Source organism: Hemiscyllium ocellatum, chromosome 18, assembly GCF_020745735.1.
Source record: "Hemiscyllium ocellatum isolate sHemOce1 chromosome 18, sHemOce1.pat.X.cur, whole genome shotgun sequence".
Taxonomy (NCBI): domain Eukaryota; kingdom Metazoa; phylum Chordata; class Chondrichthyes; order Orectolobiformes; family Hemiscylliidae; genus Hemiscyllium; species Hemiscyllium ocellatum.
This window is the reverse complement of record NC_083418.1, coordinates 50,428,518-50,446,199: the sequence shown is the minus strand read 5'-3', so window position 1 is coordinate 50,446,199 and position 17,682 is coordinate 50,428,518. Positions and strand designations below refer to the sequence as shown.

The 17,682-nt window shown below is 40.2% G+C and overlaps 1 protein-coding gene across 1 annotated transcript in view; it reads right to left on the bottom strand.

Annotated features, from left to right (window-relative positions):
* deaf1 (DEAF1 transcription factor) overlaps nt 1-17,682 on the bottom strand; it is a 73,500-nt gene that overhangs the window by 31,624 nt on the left and 24,194 nt on the right. Inside the window, exons 4-6 of the mRNA XM_060838530.1 lie at nt 7,294-7,440; nt 4,080-4,219; nt 238-303 (exon numbers count right to left, since the gene is read on the bottom strand). Of these exons, the coding sequence (XP_060694513.1) occupies nt 238-303; nt 4,080-4,219; nt 7,294-7,440 (353 nt within the window). The remainder of the gene's footprint in view (nt 1-237; nt 304-4,079; nt 4,220-7,293; nt 7,441-17,682) is intronic.

Sequence of the window (17,682 nt, the reverse complement as noted above, 5' to 3'; positions counted from 1 at the left end):
AAAATTTCCAAGCTTATGAACCAGCTTTAAAGGGCTAGATAAATCCCAGCTTTTGTCTTTGATTTGCATTTTGTCATGGTTTTGTAACTGGAAACATAAAATTAACACATATTCTTTCTCAGTAGTTCAGAGATTTGGAACAATGGAGGTTGTAATCATAAAATCGTGAAATTGAATTGCCAATAACTAAATGTGAAAAGCACCTTCACAATCATTAATTCCTGCCTAGTAACTTACCAAAGACATGTCATCACAACAAGCAGCACAGGTGCATGACGCTGCATGAGGATTTAGGATGCCATCCTAGAAAACAGAATTACAACAATATCAATACAGATGGGAACAGAAACAATCCTGGTCTGCGAAGAGGTTAGGGTCCAGCTACGATTCAACACATGTCAAATGTTGTACTGATCAGAACTTCTACTCTTCTAGATTAAATGAGCTTCTGCTTATAACTATTACAGGCTGAATTTAGTGGAATATCTTACCTCCCCCAACCTCTCCATTCCATAGTCTCTTTGCTCCTTTAAGAAATTCCTTACAGCCACTCCCTTTGATCGAGTTTCTGTGCATATATTCTAATGTCTCACGTTTGACTCAGTGTTAAACATGGTTTGAAAATGCCCCTGATTTTTGTTTTATGTTAAGTACAAATTTCTGTTAGTTTAAATGTGTCCAAGCTTATAAGACCTACACAATGAAATCTTATTCGCAATTACTGTCCTCTGAAAGTGTGAAGTCAGAGTAAGTGAATCCAAGGCTTCCACAAATTTTGCAAAGAACAATCAATATTGGCAATGTCATGGATGAAACTAGATTTGTCAGCATACACTCTGATATACACGAGTATACAGAAGATTTAGTAAAAGTTTCTAAAATCAAGAATAGCTTTGATAGAATGAAGAGTGGAAAATGAACAGGGTCATGTCAGTATAGTAGCTTGAAACTAGAGAGTGTAGTCCAAGAATAGTTTGAGAGAGACTGAATAGAGAAAGGACAAGTGACATCCATCTGTGTAAACATGCATCTTGAATGGTAATGGTAAACATGCTAAGGTAGAGGAAATAATGGAGCAATTGCCAGGGTTCTTGGAGGGGGAGAGGTGACAGCCAGAAATGGTACAGAAAATCATGTTGGAAGCAGTAACATGGAGAATAGGATTAGGCCGCAAACAGGGCAATGTTATATGAGAATTATCTGAAGTTAGATATGGATTGCCATGTCTTCTTTACAGAAACAAAGAGATACAATTTCTCCACAAACAAAATACTGCCTTAAATCTGAAAAATGTTTTGCATAACAAACAAATGAGTAAAATGATACAGAAGTTTCTGGGCCAGCCCAATGCCAGGTATATAGGCCATACATGCCAATGATTAGTGGACTGTATCAAACAACACATCTTTTTGACTATTCGTAGTGGACAGAATGCAAAATGTACTCAAGACTTACTATGCTTGTAAACCTCAGAACACAATGTCAAACATTAAATGTTACTCTGCTATTGGAATTTCCTAAATAATTCCATGTTAAGAATTGCACTGGAAACCAGTCAGATTAACAGTGTGGTGTATTTCACATGCTAGAAGCTATATGTATGAGCACACAGGACCCAGTTGTATACAGGTAAAAGGAATTATTCCATTCATTACACCTTTATCATTGAGGAAAAAAATCATTGCAACTATCAATCCATGCTAGATTCACCACCTCAACTCCCTGATCAATCTGAATCGACCTGCCTGGCATGATGTTTTTTCAGCTAAGACTGACAATTAATAGTTTCTGTTGCTCCATACCAACCATGGTCCAACCAATTAGTATCTTTTTCTCGAGCTGCATTATGGTGTTCACTTTCCAAGTTTGGTTTCTTACATCTAGGTCTTAATAAGTACAAAACAAAAAGCTTCAACGTCATGTTTGTCTTCTGCAATATTTATGAAAATTTTGTTTTCCCTTTCTTCAGTGGTGTCTGGAATCAATCTGGCTAGGTATCATCCAACAGGCTAGACCCACACTTGAAGTTCCTCCCTGCCTGTGGCAGGCACCTCAAACAGCCATGAAGTACACACTGTTAAAGTTGTAAAGAGCACAATGGGCTGCCAATTGTACCAAATTGGTTTTAATCTCTTTTATAGATGTTCAGCATTGGCAGGAAGGGATAATAGTTTAAGTTACAGGAAGTGGAAGCCTCACGGCAAAATCTGATCCTGACCTCACCAGATGACGTTAAAAATCACACAACACCAGGTTATAATCCAACAAGTTTAATTGGAAGCACACTATCTTTCGGAGCGACGCTCCTTCATCAGGTGATTGTGGAGGGCTCGATTGTAACACAGAATTTATAGCAAAAATTTGCAGTGTGATGTAACTTAAATTATACATTGAAAAATTGATTGTCTAAGCCTTTCATCTGTAAAAATACAGTGATAGTTTCACTTCTTTCATGTGTAAATCACAAAGCCCTTTTTTTAAGTTGCATTCTCGGGTTAGCTGTTAACAATGGTGATAGCTAGACAATATGTTGAAGGTGTTAGCCCCCTGTGTTCTCTGTCTATGACCTGATGTTTAGATTGATTCTAATGTAAAAAGTGAGATAACAGAGTTTTACATAAATTCATAACCTGTTGGACTAAAACCTGATGTTGTGTGATTTTTAACTTTGTACACCCCAGTCCAATACCGCATCTCCAAATCATCATCAGATGACTGTCCACTTGTCTACACAATTACTAACACGAGGTAACAAATATTGGTTGAATCTCCCCTAAGTTAGGAACACTAAAACTATCAGCTTTGGCTCTTCTGCAGCTGCGATGAAATTAGTGGATTACAGAATCGGAGCCATAGCCTGAAGCATTCCTTTCCTGTTGAGCTCATTTGTACATTGCACAATTCTCCAGTCAGCTGAATTATCAAGCAGCTTCCCAAAGGCTTTTAAGGTAGAACTGCATAAAAATATTTGGTCTCCAACCCTGTATTTAATTAAGTAATTGAACTCCAGTCACAGTAATCGCACTCAGACTAATGTTATTCTTTCTGAATAAAATTTAAATCAAAGCCATTGCCAAACTCCCAGCCAGTTAAAGGTGTCCTGCCTTTTGTTTGATTTAAGATTTGAATTTGATGAGATGGCACCTTACTGTAGCTGCAGTTTTCTCTCCACCTTGTGGCTGCCGATGACAAATTATGGGGCCAATTTGTTTAAAATATTACTTTAAAATTTCTCACAATGTTTTCTTTGACCACTGGGAATTTGATGCCAACTCCCAGTCATTCCAATGCTCAGATAAGCAAAGGTGAAAAGACCAAAAGAATAGATATTTACTCAGACTTTGTGGAGAATAAGGAACATCAATCATGAGGAGGGATTGAAAAATTAGGAGTCATCTCCTTCAAAGAAAGAAGGAGAAGAGCTTTTTAAGATGATGAAAGTTCTTGAAAGAGTTGATAGAGAAAAGCTATTGCTTGTGGTGGGTTAGTTATTGACCATAGCTCATGGATTTGATATCATTGAAAAAACATTTAAAAAGGAAGATGGAATAGTTTTTTTTTCCCCATTTAAGAGTTGTCAGATCTGGAACATTCCACCTGAAACTATTTTAAAAACTGATTCAATGAGTTATTTTCAAAGGTCATGGGATAGGTACTTTAGTATAAAGCTCTCAGCGTTGCAAACAAAATGGAGTGGTTGAGACAAAGCATGATAGCTCTGTTAAACAGTCAGCATGGACACAAAGGTTCAAATAGCCTCCATCTGTTCCTCAAGTATCCTTAATTCTTTGAAAGCATGCAGATTGTAAAAGCATTTGTCAGTTTTAAGCTACATGTCATTAGCAGCCAGCATTACAAAGCTGTTTCTCTTATCTCTCATCTTTTGTGTTGTCTGTTTTGCAATGCCTTGTTTTTCAATAATTTGCAAATTGAGCACAACAGGAATAATACTGAGCTCTATCCTCTTGATAGCTTCTGACTAAGATAAACAGAACATTAAACATACAGAATGGTTTAAAGCAGCAACGATTACCAAAAACCATTACTATTGATATTTGCAATTAATAAAAGATCCTTACTTGTATCAGACACTGGAGGGGTCGTCCAGCATACCGTATGCTTCTTTTCCAATCTTTGCTACTGGCTCGCCCAGCCATTCCTTCAAACTCCGTGGGAGTGTACCAATTCTCTCCATGTTTAATGCAACGACCCCGTCCTCCTGGAAATAAAACCACAGGTCACTCTCACTATCTTCCCTAGCTACTAGAGTAAAGGCTGAAGGAGACGTATCTCAATTCGGACACTTATATAATCAGAATACCCAGAGCATGGAAGAAAGCCATTTGGTCCACCCTTCAGAAGAGAATTCCACAAGATCCACCCTCATCCTACCTCTGCAACACTGTATTTTCTGTGGCCAATCTGGTTTCCAACAAACAAATTTGATTACGATTTCTAATCTACAAGATACATTTAGGATAACAAAACGTCCTGTGAATCACAATGAGCTGGGCATCAGACATAAGCAGGAAAGATTATGTAAAAATAGAGATTTTCAGAAAGGCAATGATTTGCTTGCATATGACATTTCAGGTTCTACCTTACAAAAGCAAGCTATTTAAATTAAAGCCTTATAAAACAATAGTTAAACCCAGCAGTTCTGGGCACTACATTTTAGGTTGGATGTAAGGTGATTTAACTAGATATAGAACATAGAACAGTACAGCACAGATCAGGCCCTTCAGCCCACGATGTTGTGCCAACCACTGATCCTCATGTATGCACCCTCAAATTTCTGTGACCATATGCATGTCCAGCAGTCTCTTAAATGTCCCCAATGACCTTGCTTCCACAACTGCTGCTGGCAATGCATTCCATGCTCTCACAACTCTGTGTAAAGAACCCGCCTCTGACATCCCCTCTATATTTTCCTCCAACCAGCTTAAAACTATGACCCCACGTGTTAGCCATTTCTGCTCTGGGAAATAGTCTCTGGCTATCGACTCTATCTATGCCTCTCACTATCTTGTATACCTCAATTAGGTCCCCTCTCCTCCTCCTTTTCTCCAACGAAAAAAGTCCAAGTTCAGTCAACCTCTCTTCATAAGATAAGCTCTCCAGTCCAGGCAGCATCCTGGTAAACCTCCTCATCCACATCTTTCCTATAATAGGGTGACCAGAACTGGACACAGTATTCCCCAAGTGCGGTCTAACCAAAGTTTTATAGAGCTGCAACAAGATCTCATGACTCTTAAACTCAATCCCCCTGTTAATGAAAGCCAAAACACCAGATGCTTTCTTAACAACCCTGTCCACTTGAGTGGCCATTTTAAGGGATCTATGTACCTGCACACCAAGATCCCTCTGTTCCTCCACACTGCCAAGAATCCTATCCTTAATCCTGTACTCAGCTTTCAAATTCAACCTTCCAAAATGCATCACCTCGCATTTATCCAGATTGAACTCCATCTGCCACCTCTCAGCCCATCTCTGCATCCTCCCAATATCCCACTGCAGCCTACAACAGCCCTCTATACTGTCAACGACACCTCCAACCTTTGTGTCATCTGCAAACTTGCTGACCCATCCTTCAATCCCCTCGTCCAAGTCATTAATAAAAATTACAAACAGTAGAGGCCCAAGGACAGCGCCCTGCGGATCACCACTCACCACTGACCTCCAGGCAGAATATTTTCCTTCTACTACCACTCGCTGTCTTCTGTTGGCCAGCCAATTCTGTATCCAGACAGCTCAGTTCCCCTGTATCCCATTCCTCTTGACCTTTTGAATGAGCCTACCATGGGGATCCTTATCAAATGCCTTGCTGATGTCCATATGCACTACATCCACAGCTTGACCCTTATCAACTTTTCTAGTCACATTCTCAAAGAAGTCGATAAGGTCCGTGAGGCATGACCTGCCTCTCACAAAGCCGTATTGACTGCATTTAATATACTAGCCAATGAGGGAGTGCAGTTACATGGAGAGACTACAGAAGCTGGAATTGAAACCGTTAGAGCTGAAAGGTTGAGGGGAAATTTGTTGGTGGTACTTAAAATTATGAGTTTTTGTTTTGGTAGGGTAAATAAGGAGAAGTTTTCCAGTGGCTGGAGAATTGGTAACCAAAGGACACAAAAAGGATGATTAGCCAAATAGCTAGACCAAAGATAAAAATGCAGTTAAACAGTGAGTTGTGACAAACGAATCCACCACCTGAGAGCATGATGAAAACCAATTCAGGAACAATTTTCAAATGGAAATTAAGCAAGTGTATGAAGGGAAAAATTGCAGGAGTCCGAGAAATGGAACCGGCTCTTTTAACGAACTAGAGATGGGACAATGAGCCAGATGGCCTCCTTTTTTTTTGTTTCTGTCAATATGGTCCATAATTCCCTGGAAGAGACAGATAGTGACAAAGGAATTCAAACGCAGTTTTTCTCTGTTCCAACTTCTGGAGTCATAGACTATCCTTGATGCTCACTGATATCCACAGATCCAACAACAGTCATTATGGTGGACAAGGGCCTCTAAAATGTCAGAATCTACTCACCAATCCAATGCTTCTTCTTAGTGGCCCGATATCATCACTTAGCAGTCAGATCCGCAAACTGACCACCTCCACCAAAGCTGCTCTTCCAGAGCTGATTTTCCCATCCAAGCTACTTCCTCCCATCTAAACCAACTCCACCAATACAAGTCTCTCTATCTTCAAACCACGCTAGTTCACAAGGTATCATGCTTAGATCACAGAACTGCTGATGAACTGATCCAAATATAAAACATTAAGGTTACGTTGTAGAAATAGCTCACTGTGAAAAATATCATAAATTTGGTTTTCCTTTGGCTAAGACATTGTCATCAGGAGTTCTGGACTGGAACCTAGGCACATGTAAACTGCTTGACAACAAACCACCTTCTTATAATGCAAAAAAAACTTTTTCACACACCAAGTAGTTAAGGTATGGAATGCACTGCAACAGCTGTTGGAATGAACATCATTATCGCCTGTCAATTCTCTGCTTTTCCCAATGTTTTTTGCACATTATTTATATTCCAATAAGTGTCCAATGAAATAAACAGGAAATTGTCAGGAGGTAATGATGCTCACTTGAAGAGCTGGTGCAGACACAATGAGTCCAATGGCCTCTTTCTGTTCTATGTTTTGCTGTGATTCTGTTCTGCCGGTAGCTCCAGAAATCATTAGCTAAGCACAGCCATCTTTGATTATCCATTAGTTTACAAAAGGTCTTTACACGAGCTGAAGAACATCTTAGGAAATTTGGATTTTCTTACCCGAACCTAATTTGTTTTTGAACAAAATTCCACTGGTGTTTCGACATCTGACTGGAAGTTCATTTTCATACACAGAAGGGTCCCAATTATATTTTGTTCCCTCTTTGTCCGGGCCTGATGTCAGAGGAGTTGAAGCTATCTGTGGACCTTTAAAGAAAAGTACCAGAAATAGTATTAAATATAAGGATCCTTGTTCTTCGATTATTAAAATATTGCCTATTCAAGTAAAAATTAGAATGCGATCTCAGAAAATAACAAGTTTCAGAGAACATTTCAACGCCTGCCAGTTTCATAATGAAAGAAACTCTAAAAGGAAGCAATCAGCTCTTGTATGGAATCCCTAAGAATAAGTTAATTTCTGTATATCATACAGTCCTGGAAAGTACAGCATGGGAGGTCTTTAATCTCTCACGGTGTGTCTTTTCTCACTCCATATCATAGCCAGCTACTCTAAAATCTGGCCAGCATTATAACAGTTTATATAATTCCCTCTTAAATGTCACAATTGACTCAGGAATGAAAGAATTCACTCAGATCATTGGACATAGCAGCCTGAATTTTCGCAATGAAAGACAACCTCTGTCACTGTGAAAATAGAAAATTGGCAATAGGCCAAAAATCAGATGTTTCACCTTTTCATATGGCACCTACCATTTTCACAAATGTTGGAATGTGAATGGATTTTCTTTTTTACAAGCAGATTTTGCAACGCCATCTGCCCATATCAATCAGCAACTACTCATGTCATGGCTGGTTCTGGTAACCGGGGGTGGAATCACTTGTCCTGGTCTGAACTTTGTATATTTGCTGATAGCTAAGCTACCAGGGCAAAAAATATGTCCACCCAAAACCAAAGGGCTCCCCTTGAGGACTACCTTTTTGTTTAGTGGACTACTTTTTTATTCTCACTAACTCTTATGTTAGATGGTACAGTCACATAGGATATTATGTATGAGCATTGACAATCACGGTATTTGGACTACAAAGAAGCAGAATCAGAAGCATTCATCAATGTCTTCAATGAGCATAAATCCCATTAAATGTAAAACACAAGGAATGCATTGATTTAATAGATATCACAGTATTTAAACTGACAAAGGTAGCAGGAGATTTTTTCAAAATAACTGGCTCATACTTAGAGTCATAGAGATGTGCAGCATGGAAACAGACCCTTCGGTCCAACTCATCCATGCGAACCAGATATCCAAACTTGCCAGCACCCAGCTCGTATCCCTCCAAACCCTTCCTATTCATGTACCTATCCAGATGCCTTTTAAATGTTGCAATTGTACTAGTCTCCACCTCTTCCTCTGGCAGCCCATTCCAGACAGACAGACACACAAACACAGACAATTCTCTGCGTGAAAACGTTGTCCCTTAGCTCTCTTTCATATCTTCCCCCTCTCACACTAAACCTAAGCCCCAGGGAAAAGACTTTGTCTATTTATTCTACCCATGCCCCTCATGATTTTATAAATCTCTATAAGGTCACCCCTAGCCTCCGACGCTCCAGGAAAACAGCCCCAGCCTATTCAACCTCCCCCTATAGCTCAAATCCTCCAACCCTGCCAACATCTTTGTAAATCTTTTCTGAAGCCTTTCAAGTTTCACAAAATCCTTCTGATAGAAAGGAGACCAGAATTGCATGCAATATTCCAAAAGTGGCCTAACCAATGTCCTGTACAGCGACAACATGACCTCCCAACTCCTGTACTCAGTACTCTGACTTCTACACAAAATGCCATCATGTAAAACACAATGTCATGAATCCAGCTGATTGTATTACTGGACAAATCAGATTCCAGAGTGCAGTCTGGCCTGATACACCATAGGTCTTGTTGCTGCAAAACGGCACATTTTGTCAAAGATTTTCCCCCTTGCACCAATAGGTGCAATCTACAATAAGGAATACCAATGTAAGGGAAACATCCCATTTTATACTGTATGACAGGAAAATGTTTATTGGTTGGTAAGTGACAGAGGCAATACCATGGAGAATAAACCAGTTTATTATGATCAACAGTTAACTGACAAGCTTTGGTTAAATATTAAAATAGGCAGGTTGACACTGAGTGGTCAATGCATTGCCCGGAGAGATGAATCAGTGAATGCCTGTCACAAATGTTGCTGAGTTGAAACAGGAGCATAATTACACTGACAGTAAATTTAGGATTTTCAGTCAAATTTACATTTGGGTATGTTTGCATGCACAGAAAGCTTCATATATTAATACATGGACTCTGTTCATTGTAGACAGAAAGAACATGTACATATATTGTGCACTTTACAGCCTGGTTTAAAATTTAAACAAAGCCTGCATGTCAACTGTCAATCATCATTAACTGGTGTATTCTCCATGGCAATGCATTTGCCAACCAATCATCACACTCCATTCTTACAATATAAATGCTGATTTTCCCTTTACATTGGTATTCTTGCAAATTATCCTGATGAATGCAATCTTTGCTTTCTGTAATTTTGTTACCGTCATGGTTACTTGCTTAATATAGTCACACGAAGCTATAAATCTATTTGTAACAAAAAGACAAGCTTACTTTGAAAAGAAAATAATAAATTTTATTATATATATATATATATATATGGAAATATCTTATCATAAATAGTAAAAAGAAGATTCAACCTCTTTTTCCTGACTACACCTTTTACAGACAATAAACCCCATTGAGATATCATTCTCATCATTATGTAAAAATTTCTTACTGAACTGAAAAGGTCATAGGGGCTTTGTTTTGGCAACTTTCTGCAGTTTCGCCAAAAATTATGTTTGTTACTATCTTTCCCTGAGAGTTACTGGGAGACTAACTCAAATAGCTTTTATCTGTATTGGACTACTCTGAGACAACTAGCTGAAGACTTCTTCCAAGTCTGATGATCTGAAGACTCCTGCAAACTAAAAACTGTCCTTCTGCTCAAATGAGTGTTTTCTTCTCAACTCAATCTGCCTGTGGCCCTTGGTTATCTGTCTTTTTCTGTGTCACAAACACTCCAGTCAACAATTATTTCACCGGGTGTTTATTGAGTCATTTAGATAAAGCGACATAATTTCTTAGGAAACCAGTCTTTAACTCACTGTTCCAAACAAATTTCTGATCCGTCTTTGAAGCAAAACAGATTAGAATTTCACAACACTGAAAACCAAAGCCAATTTATGTCTACTTCAGAACCCAAGACTGCAAAAATAATAACAGTATATTGTAAATTTCCATCAAAAAAATTCTGCAGACTAGTGAGGTCACAGCTAATGTATTTCCCACACAAATTAAAAAAAACTCAAATATTCTAAACAGACAGTTACTATCCTTTTCACTGCATGTCAGATTTAAGATTAACAATTGATGCAGTAGTTATCAAGAGTATCCATTGCAATTTTTTCCCAGAGAAAAAACTGCATATATTCAGGACTAAGTTAGAAATTCAATGGCAAGTGATTTATTGCCTCTTTGATTTCAATTTTCCTAACTCCTAATCAGTCGATTCTTCCATTGTTGACAAATTTGAAACAGTTCTCTATGTGCAACCTCTCTCTTCCCCTACTTTCCAGCCTGCCTTTCTCTTTCACATCTCTTGAGGCCTCCCTTTCTCTCCCTTCCAGCCTCATTGCAGCACCCTCCCCCCAATTCCCTAAAGCCCACTTCCAATACCCCCAGCCCCATGTCCTCCCTCCCCATGTCCCTGGCTTACCCTCCAACTCCACAGAACCCCCTTGTGACTTCCATGTCTTCCAATTCTCCTTGCAATTCTCCAATCTCCCCAAGACTCAATGCAGCAATCTATTCCTCCAACCACACTCCCAATCCCTGGAGGACAATAAGGCAGCTCTTCACCCCCTCCCATTTACTCAGAAGCCTATCAGCAGCAAGAAGTGGTCCACAATTGGAAGACCAGTTCCTCAACCTTTCTTTCTATTCAACTTGAAGCAGTGATTAATTGGTCATGCCTGTAAGTGCTTTTTTTTTCCTCATGATTTTTGGACTTTAAGTGATGAGTTCAACCTCTGCTTCATATATTTGAGTGTTGCAGGATACCCCTTCAAGAAAATAGGGCATAGGTTTTGATAAAATTCCTGGACACCTTTGGGAGTGGTAAACTTCTTTTTGGCATCAATAAAAGTAAACATGAACATGCACAAAAAGTTCATAAATTGTCAAGCTCACTGGAACCATCAACCTGTCAAAAGTTGAGACATTTAAAACTACTATCCTTAAATATTTTGTAAATAAAAGTTTGGTATATTAAAGAAATAAGAGCTTGATTTTTTTTCCACTCTGTCTCCTGACATAAACCTGAGGGCTACCATTACTGAGTTACAGTTTTAAATTGTTCTAGCTTTTATACTTGATGCGATCACTATAAAACTCAGGAATCCATATGGCATTTTAGCATGGATGGAGTCCTGATGATTAATCAACCTTATCTCCTCTTTACCCCAGCCAGCACCCCAACAATCACTTCCACCACAACTGTGGCAGTTTGGCAAAGACAGGTGAAAGCAATTTAGTATCTCAACCATGCCCCTGAATTCAATGAGTGAAACTCTGTTCCCATGTTATAGCCAGAGGAAACAACCAGGTTTTTTTTTTAAATTCACTCATGGGATGTGGGCACTGTTAACTAGGCCAGTCTTTCTGCAACAAAGATTTTATACAAGGGTATGTCAGAGGATATGACTGAAAGGACATGAAAGGGATAATGGAAGTTTGTTTATGTTAGGTTTTGTTCTGACAGGAGAGGGAAAACACTTAAGCCATTAGCTGCCATAGACGTTTTTGGGTTCAGTTCAATGCTCACCTGACTAGGGTCAGAAAAAACTTTAGTTTCTCCTGGAAAAGCAGTTTATTCAGAGTAGTTAAAGGGATAAATTACCTCTGTCTAAAAGTCTATTGTGAAACTTCTAGATCATGAGTGATTGGTAACCTGCATTGGTTATTCAAAGCTGACAAAGTTTGTGCATTCATGAAATATGCTTCACAGCTTGGGACAGGAACTGGAAATAAGCCGTTAAGTCAAAGCTGCAGATTTAGTTTGGAAGGAAAATTTCTCTGGACTTTGATTAATAGCTCTAAAGTGATTATGTTGGGATAGTATTTCATTTTGCTGAGTATTTTTGAAAATTTTCAAACAGTGTATTATACTTATATAGCACAATTTATTTTTTGTTTTACTTTTTCTTTCTTTATGTGTAATAATGTTCTGTTTTGTTGATCAATCAAGACAGATTTCAGCTGTAATATCAGTTGGGATCCTAGCAGCTCATAAAGTAGTGTCTCTCACTATAAACATTTAAAAGTTTCATATCTTTCAAAGAATGTCTGCTTTTCCATTCTTACTAATAAGGTTAATAACCTCACACTTCCCATGTTATACTCCATCTGCTGCCTTGTTGCCTGCTCACTCAAGTTGTCTATATCTCCACAGCCTCTCTGTCCTTATCACAATGTACATTCAACCTAGTTTTGCACTGTCAGCAAACATGGATCCATAACTTCATCTAAATTATTGATACAGAGTGTAAACTGTTGAAGCTCTGTTACTTTTCCTTGCAGGACACCACCACTTATAGTCTGCCAACTGACTACTGACTAACTTAAAACCAATTAACATCTATTCATACTCTCCGCTCCCTAATAACCAATGCTGCATCCATGCTAATATATAAATTTCTAACTCCATCATTCCTTATTTTGTATAGCACTTTGAGTGCCACTTGGAAATGCTGGCTCTTTTATCCACCTACTTCGGAGCAGCGAGAGCCGGGAGGAGGTGACGTTGGTGTGAGGTGATTGTCGTGAAGGCCGGTAAGTATATTTAAATTTCTTAGATTCAGGCCAGCGAGGAAGGGGCGAGCAAAGGACTTCTGGGAAGGGCAAGTAGAACAGGTTATATTTGCGTGGTTGTGTTACCCGCGACACTACTCGGGTAGTGTCTCCCACCCATCCTCCTCCTCTAACCTAAAAAAAAGTTGTGGGAGCCAGATTGACAAGATAAGGTAAATAGTTTATTTCCTAATTTTTTTTTTAGTAGTCACTTCGAGAGTTAGAACAGTGGGAATGTTCCTCCTGCAGAAAGTGGGAAGTAAGGCTCACCAGTAGTGTCCCTGCTGACTACATCTGTGGGAAGTGCACCCAACACCAGCTCCTTGAAAACCGCGTTAGGGAACTGGAGCTGGAGTTGGATGAACTTTGGATCATTCGGGAGGCAGGGGGGTTATTGACAGGACTTAGAAAGGTAGTCACTCGCCAGATAAAAGAAAAAGAAAGATGGGTGACAATCAGGGGACAGAAAGGGAACCGGCAGGCAGTGCAGGGATCCCCTGTGGCCATTCCCCTCAATAATAAATAAACCATTTTGGATACTGTGGGGGGGGGGGGGGGGATGACTTACCAGGGGAAAGCAGTGGGGCACCTGCTGCTCAGAAGGGAAGGGGGAAGAGAAGCAGAGCAGTAGTCATTGGGGACTCGATAGTTAGGGGGACACATAGGAGGTTCTGTGGGGACGAGAGAGACTCACGGTTAGTGTATTGCCTCCTGGGTGCCAGGGTTCGTGATGTCCCTGATCGTGTTTTTGGGATCCTTCAGGGGGAGAAAGAGCAGCCCCAAGTCGTGGTCCACATTGGGGACTTGAGCAGAAATTCAGGGAGCTAGGATGAAAGCTTAGAGCTAGGACAAACAGAGTTGTTTTCTCTGGTTTGCTGCCCGTGCCACGTGCTAGTGAGGTAAGGAATAGGGAGAGAAAGGAGTTGAACACGTGGCTACAGGGATGGCGCAGGAGGGAGGGTTTCAGGTTTTTGGATAATTGGAGCTCTTTCTGGGATAGATGGGACCTCTACAAGCAAGATGGTCTTCATCTAAACCAGAGGGGTACCAATATCCTGGGTGGGAAATTCGCTAAAGCTATTAAAGGTGGATTTAAACTAATACAGCAGGGGGATGGGAACCAAAATTGTAGGACAGGTACAGAAGAGGATGAGAGTAGGGAGGTCCCAAATCAAGTATCTGACAGTGGCAAGCAAGAACCTGGTTTGAAGCGTGTGTATTTCAATGCGAGGAGCATCCGAAATAAAGTGGGTGAACTGGCAGCATGGGTTGGTTCCTGGGACTTCGATATTGTGGCCATTACAGAGACATGGATCAAACAGGGACAGGAATGGCTGTTGCAGGTTCCGGGATTCAGATGTTTCAGTAAGAACAGAGAAGATGGTAAAAGAGGGGGAGGTGTGACAATATTACAGTTGTAGAAAGGATGTTTGGGGACTCGTTAACTGAGGTAGTCTGGGCTGAGGTTAGAAACAGCAAAGGAGAAGTCACCATGCTGGGAGTTTGCTATAGGCCTCCGAATAGTCCCAGAGATGTAGAGGAAAGGATAGCAAAGATGATTCTCGATAGGAGTGAGAGAGGCAGGGTAGTTGTCATGGGGGACTTCAACTATCCAAATATTGACTGGGATCACTACAGTACGAGTACTATAGATGGGTCAGTTTTGTCCAGTGTGTGCAGGAGGGCTTCCTGACACAGTATGTAGATAGGCCTACAAGGGGCGAAGCCACTTTAGATTTAGTACTGGGTAACGAGCCTGGCCAGGTATTAAATTTGGAAGTAGATGAGCACTTTGGAGACAGCGATCATAATTCTGTCAGGTTTACTGATGGAAAGGGATAGGTGTACTCCACTGAGCAGGAGTTACAGCTGGGGGAAGGGAAATTACGATGCAATTTGGAAAGATTTAGGAAGTGTAGAATGGGGAAGGAAACTGCAGGGGCTGAGCACGATAAAAATGTGGAGCTTATTCAAGGAAAAAGTCCTAGATAAGTATGTACCTGTGAGGAAGAGGAAGAAGAAGAAGAAGAAGAAGAAGAAGAAGAAGAAGAAGAAGAAGGGGAAGAAGGGGAAGAAGAGGAAGAAGAGGAAGAAGAGGAAGAAGAAGAAGAAGAAGACTTATGTTAGGACAAAATGTGAAAACTCAGTTACAGCGCTTGAGGGTTACAAGGAAGTCAGGAAAGATCAAAAAGAGGGCTCAGAAGAGCCAGGAGGGGATATGAGAAGTTGTTGGCAGATAGGATCAGGATTAACCCCAAGGCTTTTCATAGGTATGTCAGGAATAAAAGAATGACGAGAATTGTGTGTGGAGTCAGAGGAGATAGGGGAAGCACTAAATAAATATCTTGCGACAGTGTTCACTATAGAAAATGAAAATGTTGGCGAGGAAGATACAGAGATACTTGCATCTCGACTAGAAGAGATTGAGGTTCACACGGAAGAGGTATTAGAAATACTGCAGTGTGAGAAAATAGACAAGTCCCTTGGTCCAGAAGGGATCTATCCTAGGATCCTCTGGGAAGCAAAGGAAGAGAGTGCCGAGCCTTTGGCATTGATCTTCAAATCATCATCTACAGGAATAGTGCCTAAGGACTGGAGGATAGCAAATGTGGTTCCCTTGTTCAAAAAGGGTAGTAGAGACAACCCTGGTAATTACAGACCAGTGATAAACTCACTTCAGTTGTTGATAAAGTGTTGGAAAAGGTTATGTGAGATAGAATTTATAACCATCTTGAAAAGAATAATCTGATCAGGGACAGTCAGCACAGTTTTGTGAAGGGTAGGTCATGCCTAACGAATCTTATTGACTTTTTTGACAAAGTGACCAAACAGGTAGATGAGATGGATATGGATTTCAGCAAGGCATTCGATAAGGTTCCCCACAGCAGGCTATTATACAAAATACAGAGGAATGGGATTGTGGGAGTTTGGATCAGTAATTGGCTTGATGAAAGAAAACAGAGGGTTGTAGTTGATGGAACATGTTCATCTTGGTGTCCAGTTAGTAGTGGCGTACTGCAAGGGTCGGTGTTGGGTCCACTGCGGTTTGTCATCTTTATAAATGACCTGGATGAGGGCTTAGAAGGGTGGGTTAGTAATTTGCGGATGACACTAAGGTCTGTGGAGTTGTGGATAGTGACGAAGGACGTAGTAGGTTGCAGAGAGACACAGATAGGATGCAGAGCTGGGCTGAGAGGTGGCAAATGGAGTTTAATGTGGACCAGTGTGAGGTGATACACTTTGGCTGGAGTAATCGGAATGCAAAGTACTGGGCTAATGGTAGGATTCTTGGGAGTGCAGATGAGCAGAGAGATCTTGGTGTCCATGTACACAGATCCCTGAAAGTTGCCACCCAGGTTGACAGGGTTGTTAAGAAGGTATACAGTGTTTTGGCCTTTATTAATAGAGGGATTGAGTTCCAGAACCAGGAGGTTATGCTGCAGCTGTACAAAGCTCTGGTACAGCTACACCTGGAGTGTTGTGTACAGTTCTGGTCACCGCATTATAAAAAGAATGTGGAAGCTTTGGAAAGGGTACAGAGGAGATTTACTAGGATATTGCCTGGTATGGAAGGAATGTCTTACGAGGAAAGGCTAGGGGCCTTAAGGCTGTTCGCATTAGAGAGAAGAAGGTTGAGAGGTAACTTAATACAGACATACAAGATTATCAGAGGGTTAGATAGGGTGGACAGGGAGAACCTTTTTCCAAGTATGGGGATGGCAAACATGAGGGGACACAACTTTAAAGTGAGGGGAGATAGGTATAAGACAGTTGTCAGAGGTAATGTCTTTACTCAGAGAGTAGTAAGGGTATGGAATGCTTTGCCTGCAATGGTAGTAGATGCACCAAGTTTAAGTGCATTTAAATCATCATTGGACAGGCAAATGGACGTACATGGAATAGTGTAGGTGGGATGGGCTTCAGATTAGTATGACAGGGCGATGTAACATCGAGGGCCGAAGGGCCTGTACTGCACTGTAATGTTCTATGTTCTAAATGTACATCCTCAAAAATAGCTCAGATTTGTCAAACAAAATTCCCTTTAATAAAAAAAGTTCCCAAGCTCATCATAAATGCAGTATTCTAATTGTAGCCTAAATAACGTTTTGTACCTTTTATTATCATATCCTTACAGGAATGTGATAAATCTTCATTTTAAAACAGCAAGGAAGAACATATGGCAAGCTTACAATCAGGAAAAAAGTTAAAAAGTGCTGTAAACAAATATGTGAAAATTGGTGGATCCAAAACTTAATTTATGGTACTTTATGGTGTAGCTACTCCATATCTTACCTTTACCAGCCCTATGATCCTCAGAGATACTTGGCCATTTGCACACAGTTGATTTGAATCATGCCATTATTTGCTAAGGCGCTAATGTCCGGAATTTCACCCTCTAAACTCTCCAATATTAAAACCACTTCTTAAAAGCCACCTATTTGATCAAGTTTTGCACACTCTTAATATCATTTGTGTGGTGTTTGGTAATAATGTTTTGTTCAATGATGTTCTTGTGAAGCAACTCTGGATGTTTTGATGTAGAAATGCAAGTGGT